Raw genomic sequence first — 18,833 nt, forward strand, 5'->3', positions numbered from 1 at the left:
TATGTATTGCCTTCGAGGTTGCGGACATAGATAAAAAATTGTTTGTGGATGTCCTTCATGGATGCATCTGCAGTCATAACAACTGGGTTGTCCTGTCATCAGGCAGCCCTTCAGTCGGCCGGATTCCAAAGTCCGGGTCCGGCTTCGGCTGATGTCGCACTTCACCCGACGTCATCTCTGTTGGTCTTCGGGTATAAAAGCATCAGCCGACGCCATTTTCTTCAGTCTTTCTTGCCGCGTGGCCAAGCAGAAGCTGTTCGCAAGTGCCGGTCGGTCGGATCCAGAGATTACTTCTACCGAATACTACTTGAAGACTTCTAAAGCTAAGTACCCGTTGGGGACTCTTTCTTGCCTCAGCCGATGTCAGAAAAAGTTAATAATTGTTTAACCTGTGGGAAACAAATACCTCATAAAGATTTCCACTCTTACTGCCTGCCTTGCTTAGGCCCAGCCCACGTAGCAGCCTGTTCGTCTGTGCTTCTTTCAACCGAGCGGCTTAGGCGTCTGTCGGAGTTTGCAGAACAGTTTTTCGGTTCTGATTTTGCGTACATTATGCCGTCGGATCCTCCGACTCGCATTCTGCCAAAAAGCAAAAAAAGACCGACACTCGCGGTCCGCGGTTTCGCCGAAACCATGGTTAAGCAAACGTGTCTCGGTTTCGGCGAAACCGAAAACTGATCAAAATACAGCTGAATCTATCTCTACAACTGGGGTCCCTGCTAACACTCTTGAATCGGCCTCAGAAATTTTACCCACTACGGTGCTTACCACTGACTTATCAGACACCATTCCCTTGGATGTCTCTACCCCAGCACGTGGTGCTGCTAGGCCTCCAGCAGCCATGTCCATTAAGGCCTTCGCCAGGGCTAAAGCAGCCAAGACTACTAAAACAGTGCCTGTTAAACCCCCTCAACCAGGCCCTCTTCCAGTTCTCAAATGCTTACTTTGGCGGAAGATTTAATTTCATTAATTAGAGGATCTCAATCTCACCCAGACAGGGCCTCTCAGCCCCCAGAGAAGAGACCTAGGGCAGAGCCCCATGAGCCAGTGTCCTCTGATGATTCTGCTGATGAATCAGACATTACTGACCAGCCAGAGGCTCCTTTCTCCAATTTTGAAGATTCTGATGCTGAAGAATCCATTCCAGCTGCTTCCCCACCAGAAGAATTCTCCTTTGGGAAACCTTGCATGCCATGCGAGAACAGTTCCAATGGCAGCAACAGGATTTTTCAGACTCCAGAAAAGACTTAGGACCTTTTGCACCTTCCACAGCACAGGCCCTTAGCTATACCTCCTGTTCTCTCTGTTGTGGATGATGCTTTCAATGATGTCTGCTCCGCTCCAGATTCTTTACCCCAGCCCCTGCCAAACCAGACAGATTTTACAGGGTGCCAGATACTCATCACCACCTTTACAAGGCCCCTCTTGCAGACCCGAAACTATTTCCCAGGGTCCCAAGGCAGTAGCACCATAGCTAAAAACCCTGTTCCTTCTGAAAGGGAAGCAAGGTCATTAGACAGATGGGGTAAAGGTTTACACTTCAGCCACTCTCTCAGCTAGAGCTTTAAACTGTCAGTTTCACATGATACAATACCAAGAGTTTATGCTTGATCAGTTAACTAAAAAGCTAACCACTGATGAATCTCTTGATAAGAAATATGTATTAGAAATGGTAAATAACATACAGCAAGTTAGTAACCACTCTTTAAAATGTGGCTATGATGCACTGGTGGCTTCATTTAGATCAGCCATGACTGGCACTGTAATTAGAAGGCATGCATGGCTAAAGGAGCAAGCTTTACCGGATCATGTTAAATCTAAATTGCTAGATGCTCCTATGGATAAAACAAGTTTGTTTGGTACACCTGCCCAGCAGGTTATGAAGAAAATGGAAGAAAAGGCAAAATCAGTCCAGACAGTTAAAGATTTCTTGCAGGTTCAACCCCCAAGGTTTAGCAAGAACTGGCCTGCCAAAAATTGGTCCTTTCCTGACTCCACAAGACCTCAAAGGGGCAGGAATAGACGTTCCAGGGGCAGAAACCAATCCAGAGGAGGTGCCTACAGAGGACGACAGTGGCAAGGTAACAACAGAGGCCACTACATCAACACAGCCACAGTGACTTAATCCTAAACCCGCCTACCAGGGAACAGATAGCAGCTCCTCTAGGCGCAAAGCTAACCTTATTTTCAAAAAACTGGCACCACATAACAAAGGACAAGTGGATTTTACGAACCATAGATCAAGGTTACCGGTTCCACTTCCACACTTTACCAGACAATATTCAAAAAAACTGTCTGAAGAAGCGTGGTGGTGACCACGCGAAAGCGCTCACAATAAACGTTTTGTTCCTGCACTTTGGACTTTTCGTTATTCTATCAAGTGGATTTATGGTTCCTGTCTTAATGACTTTTTTGCAAATTGTGATTCACTGCTCATTGAACTAGCGGAAGCTGTTGTCTTTTTTAGTGCATTGTTGCTATACTTTAGTGAGCTTCGGTTCACTTTGGACTTACTGCCTGCCTATTTAACCTCGTGGTGAGAGTACCTGGTTGCTTTTCTCACTTTACCAGACAAAAGAGGAATGCCAAATCTACCTCCAAATCAAAAGACAGAGGCTCTACAACAGATAATGGAGTTAGCAAACATGAGAGCTGTGGAGAAAGTGCCAACAGCAGAGCAAGGAAAGGGGTTCTACTCCAGACTATTCCTAGTTCCAAGAAAGGAAAAAAGTTGGAGACCAATTCTAGACCTGTCCACCCTGAATACTTACATCATTGTCCCAAAATTCAAAATGCTGACCCTACAGCAACTTCTTCCCATGCTGGGCAAGGAGTGTTGGCTGGTAACTCTAGATCTCAAGGAGGCATACCTGCACGTCCCCATTCGACCAATCTGCAGAAGATACCTCAGATTTCTTGCAGGATCAGAGCACTATCAATTCTCAGCATTGCCCTTTGGCTTATCTACTGCCCAGAGTATTCACAAAATGCCTGGCATCAGTAATCGCCCATTGCAGACTACAGGAATTCAAATTTATCCATACCTGGACGACTGCCTGATACAAGGAGACAACAAAAGCAAGCTGACAACAGATTTACAAAGGGTCATTTACTTGCTTCAAGCACTGGGATACACAGTCAATTTACAAAAGTCAAGACTGATACCATCCCAGACAAGGACTTTCCTGGCGGAATTGGACACAGTAAGACAAATGGCATTCCTAACTACAGAAAAACAAAAGAACTCCCTCTTTACTTCTTGGCACTAACAAAACTGAACAAGTTAACAGCAAGAAAGGTACTGCAGGCCTTGGGTTTCATGGCATCATGCATAATCTTGGTTCCATTTGCCAGACTACATATGAGAAAACTACAGTGGTACCTAAAGAATTTATGGTCCCAACACAGACACAGCCTAGAAACGGAAATCCCACTAATACCATGCTTAAAACAGGAGTTCCTATGGTGGGCTCAGGCATGCCAGTCAAACCCAGGCCTGCCCTTTCGGTCAAGCAAGCCAGACCATCACAAAAGATACTTCAGACCTAGGATGGCCCGCGAATATGCTGGACAAATGCGTACAAGGATTGTGGACACAGGACCAACTTCACCTGCACATCAACCTAAAAGAAATGCTGGCAGTAAAACTGGCAATCCAAAAGTTCAGACCATTTCTCAAGGAGGACCACTTGATGATAAGGACAGACAACACCACAGTCATGTGGTACATCAACAAACAGGGAGGCACTCATTCTTACCCCCTATGCAGAATGACTTTGGAGCTGTGGACCCTGGCACTCAGCTACAACATCCAGTTACAGGCAATATTTGTGCCAGGAAAAGAAAACTCTAGCAGATATGTTAAGCAGGACCACATCGGATGCCCACGAATGGCAGCTGCACGGATATCTTCAAGACCATCTCGAAGAAATGGGGAATGCCTCAGATAGATCTATTCGCATCACCTCTCAATCACCAGCTCAAAATTCTGCACAAGGACATTCCACCCACTAGCATGGAAAGTGGACTCGCTCTCCTTCAGCTGGAAAGGCCTAACAGCATATGCATTCCCACCTCTTCCCTTGATACACAAAGTACTACTAAAAATCAAGGAGGAACGTCCAAGGATAATCCTGATAGCTCCAAACTGGCCAAGACAGCATTGGTACCCACTGCTGAGGAGCATGTCTCGAACAATATGTGGCCAATACCCTGATGCCTTTGATGCTAACTCAGAACAACTTCAGCACCATGCATCCAAACCTAAAACGCTGCAACTGACTGCATGGAACATCACATAGCAGCTGCTAATACAGAACTTTCACAAAGAGTTAAAGACATTATTCTTGAAGCACGCAGGCCTTCAACTAGAAGGAATTATGCTGGGAAATGGAAAAGGTTTGTCATTTGGAGTTCTGAAAGAGGAAAAGATGTATCAAACATAGATATGCCTAACATTCTGGAGTATCTGGCGAACTACTTCATTCAGGCCTGTCCTACTCCTCCATCAAGATTCATGCATCAGCTATTTCAGCAGAATACAGCTTTGATCCACCTGTTTTTCACACCCTTTGCTCAGGCAGTTCCTCAGAGGAATCAAGAATGTAAAACCTCCAAGGAAACCACCATTGCCAGCTTGGGACTTGAACTTTGTGCTAGAAAAATTGACACTATCACCTTTTGAACCAGCAGCAACAGCAGACCTACAACACCTGTCATGGAAAACTGCTTTCCTACTGGCAATTACTTCAGCAAGGAGGGTTTCAGAACTACAGGCCTTAATGGCAGTGCAACCCTTTCTAATCTTCCACCAAGATAGAGTGTCCATGAGGACTAATCCTACATTTATGCCTAAGGTGGTATCCAGAGTGTCTTTAAACCAGGCAATCCACCTACCTACCTTCTTTCCCAACCCACAAAACAGAGGGAAAGAATACTGCATACCTTGGATGTACATAGACAGCTACGCTACTACTTGGACAGAACAAAAATAGCAGAAAGACTGACCAACTTTTCGTAGCCTATGCAACAGGAAGGGAAGGAAAAGCTATTTCCAAACAGACAATCTCCAAATGGATAGGAAATTGCATACGATTCTGTTACTCCTTCCATGGAAAACCAATTCCACAGAACATAAGACCTCATTCTACAAGGGCAACAGCCACTACCACAGCCTTCTTACGAGTGGCTACCAAAGACATTATTGAGGCGGCTACTTGGACCTCCGTGCATACATTTGCCAAGCATTATAATTTACCTCTATATTCCAGATCCCGAGCAGGGTTTGCCACTGCTGTTCTGCAAGGGATCCTAAACACACCATAATCTACTTTTATCCTCCTCCCCTAGTTGGCTTTGGTATTCTACCCAGTTGTTATGACTGCAGATGCATCCATGAAGGACATAGTACAGTTTTGTACCTACCATAAATGTAGATGTCCGAATTGGATAGCATCTGCAGTCACTCCCTCCTTCCCTCTGTGGTACTCCTAGGGTGTTTACCCTTCTAATAGCTAGCTAGTGGGGATTTCTTTCATGGTGTATTTGTTTGTATTTATGTACATACATGCTTATTTTTGTGTTTACCTCTATCTTTTGGAAACATTGGCATCTATCCAAAATTTTTAGCCTTCTATAGGGCTTCTGGCATCTGGGGCAAGAAACACTGAAGAAAATGGCGTCGGCTGATGCTTTTATACCCGAAGACCAACAGAGATGACGTCGGGTGAAGTGCGACATCAGCCGAAGCCGGACCCGGCCGACTGAAGGGCTGCCTGACGACAGGACAACCCAGTTGTTATGACTGCAGATGCTATCCATTTCGGACATCTACATTTATGGTAGGTACAAAACTGTACTTTATCCTTGGCCTTGGAGGCCAAATTTACCTCAAATTTCGCTTTGGTAGACATTTTGTCTTCTGAGTTTTGTTTAGTTTGAGGTGCTTTAATCCTGCTTGGTGATGCACCTCCTATTGTTTGCCATGATTTTCTTATTTCTGTTATACAGCCTATGGATTTTGTGATTCCACCAGGGTGGCTTGTGTTTTGAGTTAGTTCTGTACTTCTTCCTGGTGGGTACAGCTGCCTCTATGCAGCTATTAAAGTGCTTGTATAGGGTTTCTTTGAGAAATTCTCCGTAGGCAGCAGTGTTCTTAGAGTTTATAGGGGCTTGACATTTTGCTAGGTTATCAGTTAATAGAAGTAAGTTAGCCTTAATAGTCCAGGGTTAGCTGGGTTCCAGGTTTTATTTTTACTTCAAAGGAGACCATTTTGTGGTCTGACCATAGCAGAGAAGACATTACACTAAGGAGTGTGCAGCACTCTCCCATATTATTGAGGACCAGGTCCAGTATAGTTACACCCGTGGTTGGTGTATTGACTGGGATTTAGTGCTTGCAAAATGCAGGAATCTCTGTGCCTGTAAGTTTGGTGTCATGTAGGATTCCCAGTTAATACTGAGGTAATAAAGCCGCCCATGAATACGGAATTGGGTTGGATGTGAGTGTTTGCAATAAGTTTAAATACAAGGTATGTATTTTCTGGATCATAGAGGGGAACGTATAGCTTGCAAAGAAGTGGTATTGTATGTTGTCTGTGTTGATTTGAACATGGAGAAACTGAGGTGCATTGTCCTGTTTGACCAGCCTTAAATTACATTTATTTTTGGTGTAAGTTGAGACACTTCCACATTTAGTCCCTGTCTTTGTAGAAGCTGGTCTGAATGTATGGAAGGCATTATAACCTTGCACTGTCACTGTGCTCGCTGCAGCTTTAAACCAAGTTTCAATGACTGCACAGACATCAGCATTTTCTCAGGTGAAGAGAGCTTCAAGAGAGTGGAGTTTTATTTAGACTCCTAGCATTGAGCAGTAATACCTTTAGATTTTCTTGGTTTTGATTTGCTATGTCAGAAGTACTTTCAGTTTGGCATTGCCTAAAAAAGGCACTATGGGAGAAGACAATGTTTTAGCTAATAGTTGAAAACCTAGAGGGGAAAGGTGCATACCATCCTTGGGAAAGCAGCATGGTCTGTTGACCATCTCCTTCCATGCTGACAGGTATTGCACTCCTTAGAATGACAGCAGAAACTAAGCCAATTGTTAAAGTCAGTCGTCTTTTGTTCGTATTGTGACATCATCCTTGGAGAAGGTAAAATGCTTCTCATTGCTAGGCTCATACCAGCTTGGGACACACATTCAGAGAGCTCCATGATGTCTCTCTTCATATGGTCTAGGGAGATGTATCTCAGGCCATTTGCATCCACATGGACAATGACAGAGTCATACTAGTAGTCGTGGTCCACTGACCTGAGAGCATGTGTAATCTGGTGGTTCCTAGCCCCTGATAAGCAGACAGTGACTTTCTCCTTACTCAGCCTAGTGAGAGAGCCATCAGTGTGTCTTACAATGAAGTCAGCGATAATCAGAATGTTGAATTGTCTGGTGGCTTGCATTATGGACATAGAAGTAGAGGCTCTATGAGATGTGGCTGCATGTGTTGATGTAGGTGTTTGGAAAGATTACATTTGTGGCTGCTGAGGGCATTTATGTGTAGTTCATCTAGGAGGTCTTTGGGGTTTAGGAAGGTTACATTTAAGTACCGCAGCATATGTGGTTCTATGCGTCTGCTTTGGATTGCGTGTGATGGGTGCAGCGTGTGTATTACTGACAACCTTAGTGACATTAGGAGTGCTTTTATGTGAGAGCTTTGCTTCCAGTGACATTGTCTAATTACGTCTCTCACATACCACATCAATTTGTTTGAAAATTAACTGCTTGTCAGTAAACATGAGGCAATTTCGGCATTGCCTCAGGATGCCCGTATCCACCAGTTGGAGTGAGAACATAAAGCAATGTCAGGAATATCTGGTTTGCAACTCAGTGCTTGTCACTGCAAACTAGTTGTCCTGTGTGCAACTAGGTATTGGTGAAATTTCAGTTGTGCTTTTACAGGAAAAATGTCACTCAGGGTGTCTGTACAGGACACTGCCAAACGTTTGAGGGGAAATTAATAAGTAGACCCTGACTTCTACTACTAGTGCTGGTCTCACCACAGTTTTGCCCTGCTGGGATGCAATGCTCCTTTTCTGTCACCAGAAGCAAAACATTAGCACCAATCCCAAGATGAGAAGTGGGTCACAGCCTGTTTGGTGATCACCAGTCTGGTTACAGATGATGTAAGGATCTGTAGGCTTGTTGTAGCCTTTTCTTGGTAGATGACTTGAATAGCAACCAGACCAATCAAGAAAGTCAAGCACAGTCACTCACTGCCCAAGCAGAAACAGTCCGTAATCAGTGCACTCTGCTCCTCTTTCACCAGGAGCAAAATATAAGCACAAATTCCAAGCCGGCATGTATGAAGCAGTTGTTTGGCTTGCTGATGATCAACAGTCTTCAGGAAATAATGTCCCCGTGCTCCTCCTTTTACCAGGAGCAAAATAGAAGCATCAATCCCAAGATGACTACTGAGAGGGAGAATGTGGCTCTCCAATAATTGGTGGTCTTGGAGTAGATGATGCAGATCTTAAAGGTAAGATGGAAAATGGGTTAATATCCTGAGCTGCAGTGTTCACTAACCAGTTTGATATGGGGGGGGGGGGGCGTAACTAAGCTTTTAGCTATGTAAGTGGAGAGCCACTCATTTTAAAAGAGCAAGATAGATTTGGAAGGGGTGGACACTTTGTTTTCTGCTTTTGTGGAATACAGTGGGATGGCCAATAAATTTAAATAGTTGAAGGGGAGTGATTTCACAAAATGACAAGTTTGTGCTTACTAACAGCTATTGAAAGGGAAGAGGGAGAGATATATGTGGTCAAACTAACATAAGGAAGGAAAAAGGGTCCCTTCTGCTTACTTAGTTTAGATGCAGACTCTGCTCTTTGATAATCAGGTGGTTTCCCATTGTGTATTTGATACAAATTTTGGGGATGACTTTCTCCCTGAGTCTCCATCAAAAGATTGCATAACAGAGTGGAATAAATTTGAGTAATCTAAAGAAGGTGCGTTTGTCAGGAAAAACGGTATACTACATTACTGAAACTGGATGCTTCAAAAACCCCTAGCAGTCCCCATTGTAACTCCCTGAATTGATATACATCTTAGACACTGGTTTTGAGCAGTCTGTCAGCCATCATCTCCTGAGAGAATGGTTGGATTTTATATAATCTAGTGACAATTTTTACATCTTGTATCTGACCCTACTGTTCGTCTTGTAATGCCAGTTTTGGCAATGTCATTACATTTATGTTTATTCTATGTATGTTAGATGGCTATACACTGACTAGCAGGTTGATTAGTGATCTCCCAGAGTGAAAATTGAGAAATTATGTTAAAAAGACACTAAAAATTGTAATTTATGAAAAAAAAGATTACTGGCTAGTATTTACACTGCCTGAATGCTAGCAATGAAGACATTTGTTGAAAGTAAGTGAATGTCAGCTAGAAAAGAAGAAAAAGCATTGGCTGGGTAGAACATCTCAGCTGTTCATCAAAGAGCAGCACAAGTTTCAGCTTTGTATAGAAGAAGGCTTCCAGTAATGTAGAGGAAAAATGAACCAGATGTGCTCATAGAGAAACGGCTCTGACAAATGACAAAATGCTGAAAAAAGTAGAAGCTTTAAGTAGATATTCAGATGAGCTAATAATATTGAAGAAATCAGCGGTAGACATGAAGTAAAGGCATGCTGAATATGAAACTTCTCAAGAAAATACAAAACAGCATGCAGAGAAAACCACAAATTTTGTGGTGTACTAGAAAAACTGGAAGGAATGAACTGCATTAATTTTATGAAAGTGCAAATAAGCAGCTGGATTTTTTTTTTCCACTGCTGGATTTGATAACTGAGAGGGCACATCATGTGCATGCTCCAAATTTGTTCATATGAAAGCAGCCAAGACCTGTATTTGTAAAGAAGCAGATACACCAACAGAAAGCTACTCCTGATAATTGTGGCAGAATGGAAAAGTATTAAAACTGGCACACCATACTGTTTGTGGAAAATGATTATTCGCTGTACACCAAGCAGAGGAGAAGTACGTTTATCCTGACAAGGACATCGAGACAGGTGTGAGATATATGTTATATCCTGCTGTTTTCAGAATAATTTTCCAGGAGGATCAGATACATTTTTGGATACCAAACAGGCTAAATGTGCATGCATGTGTGTGCGTGCATGGTGGGGTGGCAGGTCAAGTCAACCAAGAGTGAGACAGGAAGCCAAAGTGAACTCTGCTTCTCAGTTTTCAGACAGTAACAAAACTTGCTGAGAAACTTTACCAATGACCTATTTTCCATTTTTCAAAAGGAAAATGCATGAGTGACAGGAAAAAAAAGCCAAGGGCTGACTATAAGAATCAGGACTACCTTGGGCTTGAACCAGAGACTGTTGTTGGGAGATCAAGATGATTAGGTACAAAACAAGCAAATATGTGAAATTAGTGAATGTGTGAAAATTGGAAAGCATCAATCCTATTAGATGTTGTTCAGGCATGTGACCTGTGGTTCTGCAAGAACTGGCTAAAATATTGAAGTTTCTTGACTGTGTTAAACTGGTGGAGAACTGTAAAGCTTAAAGACTCACCTTATGACATTGCTGTTTAGAAGGACACCGAATGGACTGAAGAAGTAACTGAAAGTAAAACTTTGTTTTTCTTTTGTAGCATTTTGCTTAAATTTTAAGTGATATTTAATAGATCATACATTGATAGAAAAGAAAACAAACCTTGTTAATTTAAAATTTTGTGATTGAAATTGCTTTGTTGTATTGTAAAGCAATTATGTATAGTATGCAATCTGAGGTATTCTAAATGTGAGGTGGGAAAGTTCTGTCAGTGACTGCTGTATTTGGTAGTAGTATTAAAGAAAGTGCTTTTGGGCGGCCACGGTGGTGCAGTGGTTAGCGTTGCCGCCTCACAGCAAGAAGTTCTCCAGTTCGATCCTTGGCTTGGGTGCCTTCTGTGTGGAGTCTGCATGTCCTCCCTGTGGTTGCGTGGGTTTCCTCCGGGTGGTCCGGTTTCCTCCCACATCCCAAAGACATGCTGTAGGTTGATTGGACACTCTAAATTGGCCCTAGGTGTGAGGGTGTGCGTGCCTTCTGTGAAAGGATGGGTGCCGGGCTGGCAACTCGACACCGTAAAACTCCACTGCCAGTCATGAGCGGACAAGGTGATCCGCTGTGGCGACCCCTAACTGGGAAAAACCGAAAGAAGAAGATTAAAGAAAGTGCTTTATATTTGCATTATATGCATGCAAATTTTTCACTGTAACAAGATAAAGGCTGCAGAGAATCTAGTTAGAGTTAATATCGCATGATTTTGGGCTGCTGGAGGAGATGCAAAAGTATATTGATCATTTTATATGTAGAATTAGAAAATGTCCTTTGTGTTTATAATGGTGAATGTGTAGTCTTATGACTTTAGTTTAAACTGTTGGTAAGACAAGAAGAAATTATAAAAAGCTTGACAAAAGTTGGTTCGTTCTTGCATTTATCCCTGGCAAAATGTGTACCCGATTGACAGGTGGAAGATGTGATCTACTAAGACGGCTTTGGATTGGTGATGCTTTAACCAGTGGTAAAAGTTTCATATATATTTTAAAGTTTTTAATATGTTCTCGTATATTCTAATGAAGTCCTAGGTTTGTCATGGACGAAAGCGCTCAATTTATTAAAGTGCGGAATTTAAACTTATTTGTCCTTTGCCAGGTGCAGTTTATTTTCTGTTTTCAGTCTTTCTTGCATTTGCAAGGTCGCTTATTATTTTCATTACATCCGAGTGACGTCTCCAGGTGCATCTGCAGTTAACTCCTACTAATACCGCTAGGCATCAAATATTGCTTGTTCATATTTGGCACAGGATGCACTCGAACATCTACATTTATGGTAAGTGTACACAACTGTACATTTTGATTCTCTGCTGGAGTGCCTTCTTTGCGTAGTCCGCATGTCCTTCCTGCGTTAGTGGGTTTCCTCCAGGTGCTCTGGTTTCTCCCATGTTTCAAAGACATGCATCTGGAGCATTTCTTCCCGGGCCTCGGCTGAAAATTGGCTTCATTCCAAGTCGGACTATCCCGGTAAACAAATGTTATAAAATATTTTCATCAATAATTCCAAAACCATGCTATGTACAATATTTTAAAAAAAATTCATCTTAAAGCTTACACAGTAGCAAACTCAACTGCATGAATATTTAACATCTGTGTAGTGCAGGTAAGTAGATATTAACTGTTGTTTTTGTGAAATTAATTTATGTAGATATAATTTTCACATTTGTCTGAATATCACAACAAACAGGCAACACAGAAAGAACTCTTTAGCGCAATTGAAAGCTCTGCGCTAGATGAATAAAATGCTGCTGTGTGTGTGTAACCAGAGTGGTTGCTGAGATATTGTAAAGTTGTTTACAGAATATTATAAATGTAATAGTTGCTGTGTTTACTGTGACTTATAAAATTCGGTTTAAGACCTAGAACTTAAAGAATGCTACCACTATAAAAATAGTTTGTGCTGAAGTGTTTTCCATTTATACTTTTTTCATAATCCCTACAGTTCTAGAGATATGAACATTTGTTTGAAAAGTGAGGACATAATTTGAATCTGTCAAAAGGCTTCTGCTCAGCCCATTGGAAGTTAGAGTGCAATCTTCCTGAGCTCCATTGGAATGAACAAGTTAACAGCATCTGTTTTTACTTGTAGACAAGGAATCTTTAGTTGCAAGTATGTGTCTGACCAGTGTGTTCCAGGAGAAATGTAAAACTGTTCTTTCTTGCATTTGCGAAGCTAGTACTTTTTTTTTTTTTTTTGTCATTAGCACGTGCTTGTAGTTGGGCACGTAAAGCCTGCAGGTACAATCAGTTAATCATGAGAGGTCTTAAGAATGTGTGTTTAGTGAGTTCTCCGTGGTGCTGGTTAATATTTAAAGGTATATTGGAAAGCAGCTTAGTGAACATAAATGAAGTCTGAAACTGTGCCTCCTTGTAACTAATTGAACTCAATACCTCCATACACCAGAAATTAAGTTAACCAAATAATTTTCAGCAACAAATTAAAAAGCCAATTAAAAAATTACTGGCTTTGCTGTTTATAAAACTGTACGGTCTCTTCACCTACTCATCTCACTTTTCTACCAACTCTTGCTCATCACCCACTCATCTGTTCATCTCATATGACTATCACTGCCTTACTTCTGTATTCGCTATCATTGTTATCCACAGTATGCCATTTCTCCTACAGTGTATACCACATCTTATTGCCTATCACTATTTATTTGTAAAACCCAGGATGTGTGTGTATGTATGTGTGTGTATATATATATATATATATATATGTGTGTGTGTATATATATATATATATATATATATATATACACACACACACACACACACACACACACACACACACGTACATCAACAGTGCATGCAAATTGTTTTTCACATCTGAGAGGGGAATAGAGATGAGATAAATTAGATAAGCGATACCAGTCTTAGTGGGATCACTGCCTCTAATATCTGCTTTAACATGACTAACCTTAAATTTAGAATAGGTAGTACATTTAGGTACAGCTGTCAGCTTGGGGCAAGTGCTCCTACTTTGAAGGCTAAGCCTCACTTTGGGAAGTACATATGGTTTTGTGTGACTGGTGTGAGTCAAAAGGTTTGGGGGGGGTTTGAAAATTTTTTTAGGTTTGTGTTTGTTGAGTGGTAGAGAATGTGACATGAGTTCAAATAGAGATGAGAAGTAGCAGCTACATACCAGATTGGCCTGCCAGACTTTAATCTGGATATGGAAACTACAAGTTGGAAACATATATTCAAAAGAGCCATTATGTACAGTATGAGTAATAGCTTTTATCAAAATGGCTGCATTGTTAGTATTAGCATGAAATATAAATGGCTTAATAGGTATAGACAAAAAGCAAAGAATATTGAATTAAATTAATAATTGTAAGATGTGAATAGCAATGTTACATGAAGCATATTTTGATAGAAATGAGCATGTAACTTTGGCAAAGAAAGAATTTCTGGGTAGGCATTCAGCAGAATATCAAGGTTAAAGGAAATGGGAGTAAAACTGATTGCTAGAGGGGCACCAGTAGTTTTATAAGAGGAAAGATAGTAATGATAGATTTAGGGTAGTATATGGTTATTGGCGATGGGGGGATTACACTGGTATATATTTATATTATGCCTAAAACTGCTGTTATGGAGTTTGGGAGAATTGTGCAAGAAATAATAAACTTTCAGTAGGGAATATTATTTGTGGGTTAGGACTGGAATTTGGTTTGACAGTGAAGTTGTATCAGAGGGCTCTAGAAGGAAAATGTTAGAGGGTAAATTTATAAAGATGCATATGAGAATATTTGGTATGGAAAATCTGAACCCAGTAGTAGGAACCCAGAGCTTGTACATTATTCCAAAAGATACAATAACTGAGGTAGACGGGATAGAATTTGTAATTCACAGGAATGTGAGTATTTAATTGTATGTTTTGAGATCCATTCAGTAATTGTTTCAGGTCGTGCACCAATAAAAATTAAGATAAGGATGCAAAGTAATGATCCAAAAATGAAACTGTGGCTCTTTCCGATGTATCTGTTAAAACGAGGTATTAAGGAATAGATCATGCATATGATTGGAGAGTTATTAGAGAGTATAGAAATTACTTCAGAGGGGATTGCGAATGTGTGGGATAAAATTAAAAATAGAGTTTGAAAACATGGTAAAAATATAAAAGAAGAAATAGGAATTATTTATAGGGGTTGACAGAAGTCAAAATATTGCAAAAAGGGAAATCACAAAAAGAAGGAAAACAAAGGTGTATTTGGATAACATACATTTTTGAAAGGTTGCTAATTAACAACTGTTTTTCACATCAGTAAAATGCACACACATTTAGCAGAGTGTCTTAACAGAAAGCAAGCAGAGTTGTAGACAAACTTAGGGATCTTATGACAAAAATAATAATAGATGAGAGGTCCTACAAAGGTATTAGAGATATTTCAGAAATTTTATTAGAATTTATTTAAAGTAGAGGAATGGGGATACCAGGAAAAGGCACAAATGTAAGTAATTACTGTAGACATAATTATGTGAACGTTAGAAGATGAAGTTCAGCAGTTTATAACAAGGATAGGAAGAGATGAGAGAAAAGTAGTGATATATAGTCCGTCAACGTGGAAGTCTGCAGAAACTGGTGACATTCTTGACGGAATCTGGAAATTAGAAGGTTTTGTTTGACAAACTTTTAAAAGGGGTTTGAATACTAGCATCTTGGAAGGAAACGGTGGTGGCTGTTATACCCAAAGATGGGTAACAGCCCTTTAGATCCAGCCGCATATATACTCATTTGAATTTTAAACCATAATTATAATGTTCTTTTTTCTCTGCTAGCAAAGTGAATGGTTGAGGTGTTATCCAAAGTTGATAGGTACTGAGCATTGATGTCTTGTGAAGGGAAGGCAAGCATTTGACATTTAATACAATGATGATGTATAGGGAAGCAGAATATAAAAAAACTGCCACCATTCTTGGTAGGTCTTGATGTGGAGAAAGCATTCAGTAGAGTCAGCTGTGATTTTGATTAGTGCTTGTTAGCATTTCCTTTGTCTGGTAGAATAATATGGTTATTTATAGGGATACATGAAGGGCTGGAGGTAAGAATTGTGGTGGGATGGTTCCTTTGGACAAGCTGTGTTTGAACAGAGGAACCAGGCACAGGTGTCCTATTTCCCCACTGCATTTAATTTTATTTAGAACTGTTAGCAAGGAAAATAATGGGTTGACAAATTCAAGAATATAACTGGTATGGTAATCAAGAAAAATTAGCTTTTTTCCAGATATTTTTACTTGATAAATACAATTGATGTCATGGAATATTTTTGACACAGTTTTATGTCTTTTCGAGATGTACAATAAATGAAGATGAACAAAGGCTGTAGTGGCAAGCTATGTGCCCATGTATGAATTGGTTCATTGCTACCCCTACTTATCGGACATAATAAAAAACATTTAAGTGGATGAATTAAAAAGGATTGTGTTTGGGTAGCTAAGAGGTTTTTGGGAAGAAACTAAATAAAAGATGATGTAAAAAAGTGAGAAACTGAAAGCTCTTGATTATGGATAGTAAGATACAAGCCATGAAAATTATTTTAGTTAATTTCATGTTATGTACTGGTCCAGTGCATTTTTATGAGCTAGAAAAGAACTAAGCCATCATGGGAATGGAGAAAGGATATTTTACCAATGGGTACATCTAGAATTAGTGATAAAGAAAATGGGCAGGAAAGGGGTTCATTGAGCAAACTAGAAAAGCATACATGGTACTGGGCACAGTTAACTCCAGAGGGAAAAATGATACAGTGGGTTGAGGCTTAGCAGAAGTTTGGATGTAGGTTAGAATCTACTTCACTGTCAAGGATTAATAGTGTATAGTCAAAGGGAAAAAGAAAGGGATGCAGAGTGAAAGGTCAGTTCTGAAAGACTTTTTAGTTAAGTCTAGAACAGACTGCATTATTTAAAAAGGTATATTTAGTAGGATATGTAAAATATTGCATGATAACTAGAACAAGCCATCAGAGGAGGTTAGAAAAGATTGGTGAAACAGAATGGAGAGAATTTCCAAAGGAATAATTGGAAGAAATGTGTAAGATTCCCAAGTATGCAAGATTTTTGCATGGAAGTGTTTGCATAGGTGTATTTATACTTAAGTAGACTTCAGATCATTTTTACTCAGACCGATAGCTAATGTTGAAGATGTGATGGGGATTTAAAAAAAATCCCTACAGAGTTCTTTGTCAGAAATGTTGGGGAAATAAATGGCTGTAACTAAGGAAGTGATATTTTTGAGTTTGGCTATGGGGTCTGAATTGCATTGTTTCCAAAAATAATCAGCACTAAATATTATAAAGGAGATAATAAGAATGTAGGTGGGATTTGTTTACAAAGGGGAAGGTGCAAATTTCATAGACATAAATATAGTTTGCAGGAACAGTGTACACAGAATAATGTTCAGGGGAAGCAGTACGAAGGTTTAAAGAGGGGTACTAATTGAGCAATTTATGTAAAGTTGCAGTAAGTAAGAATTGAGAAAACATGTATACTGCAAGACTGTAGCAATGGAATCTTTTATTACAGTTTTTCCTTTTTTATTTTTAGGTGTACTCCTATGTTGCAGTTTAAAATGCAATGATTTAAAAAAGGTTTCTTTAACAGGACTCTCTGTATGCAATGTATTGGTTCTTACAGTTTAGCCACCATTTGTCATCAGCTGCAAAGGATTTAATTAGCTTGTGGCTGCAAGAAGTGCCAGGTTTGGCATCAGCTAGACATATGTAGCCTGTGGTTCAACGGTAGACAGTTAAAATAAAAGAAGCAGTTCGGCTTGCATGCTATGAATTAAAATTGGCAGCAGGCTTTATTTGAAGCTTACAGTTATGTGATTCCTAATTGCCATCACTTGCTAAACCATTCTGGTTGCTGACTTTAAAAATGGCTAAATTATAATAAAAAGTTGATAAATTATTATTATATTCCTTTCTAGCTAATCAGACTGCAAAGCAATGTCGTATTCCATGTGCTCTGAGGATGACATGTACAGAATGCACCAGTGGGAGTTCTGAATGCATGTGGTGTAGTAACATGAAGCAGTGTGTCGACTCCAATGCTTATGTAGCCTCATTCCCATTTGGTCAGTGTATGGAGTGGTATACCTCAAACACTTGCCCACGTAAGTCATTAGCATTTCCTTGTGTACTCGTGTATGTTTATATAGTCAGAATGCAGATGCAAACTTAAGTCAGTTTTTCTTGAAAGTTTAAGATTCTTTTTCTCTAATGAATTCAAATTTAAAAAAACATAGTTTGTTAATCTTCTTGTAGACAATTGCTTGCCTGTGTAATAGACTTTTCCATTTCCTTTTCCAGCTGAAAATTGTTCTGGCTACCGTACATGTACTCAGTGCCTGGACCAGCCGGGATGTGGCTGGTGCACAGACCCCAGCAACACAGGAAAAGGACAATGTATTGAGGGTTCATACAGAGGACCAATGAAAGTGCTGTTGCCAAATACTTACCAGGAATCTTTTCTGAATACAAGCATGTGCCCAGCACAAGACAAATTCAATTGGTCTTTCATTCAGTGTCCAGGTTAGTATATGTCTTAATGATTTTTCTGGAATTTTGTTAGTGATGCACAGTTTGTGACTTATCAGCTACTAAGTATATACCTGGTTATGTATTTAGAATGCTTATGTTTAATTTTAACCAAGCATATATCTTTGTGATTAACTCTGTGTCTGATACAAAGGTTGCAGTGTTTAAGATGTTTTAGTTTTCATCTTTTCTCATCTTTCACCCTTGTCTTTTCTTAGAGCCATGGTGTGCTATGGTGTGCTTCTTAAATAGTAGATACATCCCTATTAATATTTATAAATGGAGAGCATAAGAAGTTTAACTTGTCATACACACCTTCCATCATACTTTGTCTTTTCATAGGTTCATAGGTTCATAGGTTTATACTAGGCTATCTGCCCTAAGGCATTCATAAGCCTAGCCCAAATTATTGTGGCTTACGCCACCCCTTATATGAAAAAATACTGTGCCCATTAGTTTGTTGTGCCTCTGTCCAGCAGTGACCCAGAGATGATTCCCGGGGTAAACCTACGATCTCCCATCCACAGGTCTAGATTTCTCTTGAACAGAGTCAGCGAGGTGCTCTGCCTCACATGGACCGGGATTTTATTCCACAGCATAGGGAGTCTCTGAGTGATAAATCTATCCCTCCAGCACGTCCTATTTATATCCGTGCTAAGGTTTAAGTCGCTTGCTCTAGTGGTTTTGG

The 18,833-nt window shown here is 40.2% G+C and overlaps 1 protein-coding gene across 1 annotated transcript in view; it reads left to right on the top strand.

The window, feature by feature from the left end:
- The window catches only part of ATRN (attractin), a 2,639,854-nt gene that overhangs the window by 1,194,335 nt on the left and 1,426,686 nt on the right, over nucleotides 1–18,833 (top strand). Inside the window, exons 14-15 of the mRNA XM_044064458.1 lie at nucleotides 17,536–17,721; nucleotides 17,918–18,139. Of these exons, the coding sequence (XP_043920393.1) occupies nucleotides 17,536–17,721; nucleotides 17,918–18,139 (408 nt within the window). The remainder of the gene's footprint in view (nucleotides 1–17,535; nucleotides 17,722–17,917; nucleotides 18,140–18,833) is intronic.

The sequence above is a fragment of the Protopterus annectens genome, chromosome 2.part2 (genome assembly GCF_019279795.1).
Source record: "Protopterus annectens isolate FY-2018-M chromosome 2.part2, PAN1.0, whole genome shotgun sequence".
In the NCBI taxonomy this organism is placed as follows: domain Eukaryota; kingdom Metazoa; phylum Chordata; order Ceratodontiformes; family Protopteridae; genus Protopterus; species Protopterus annectens.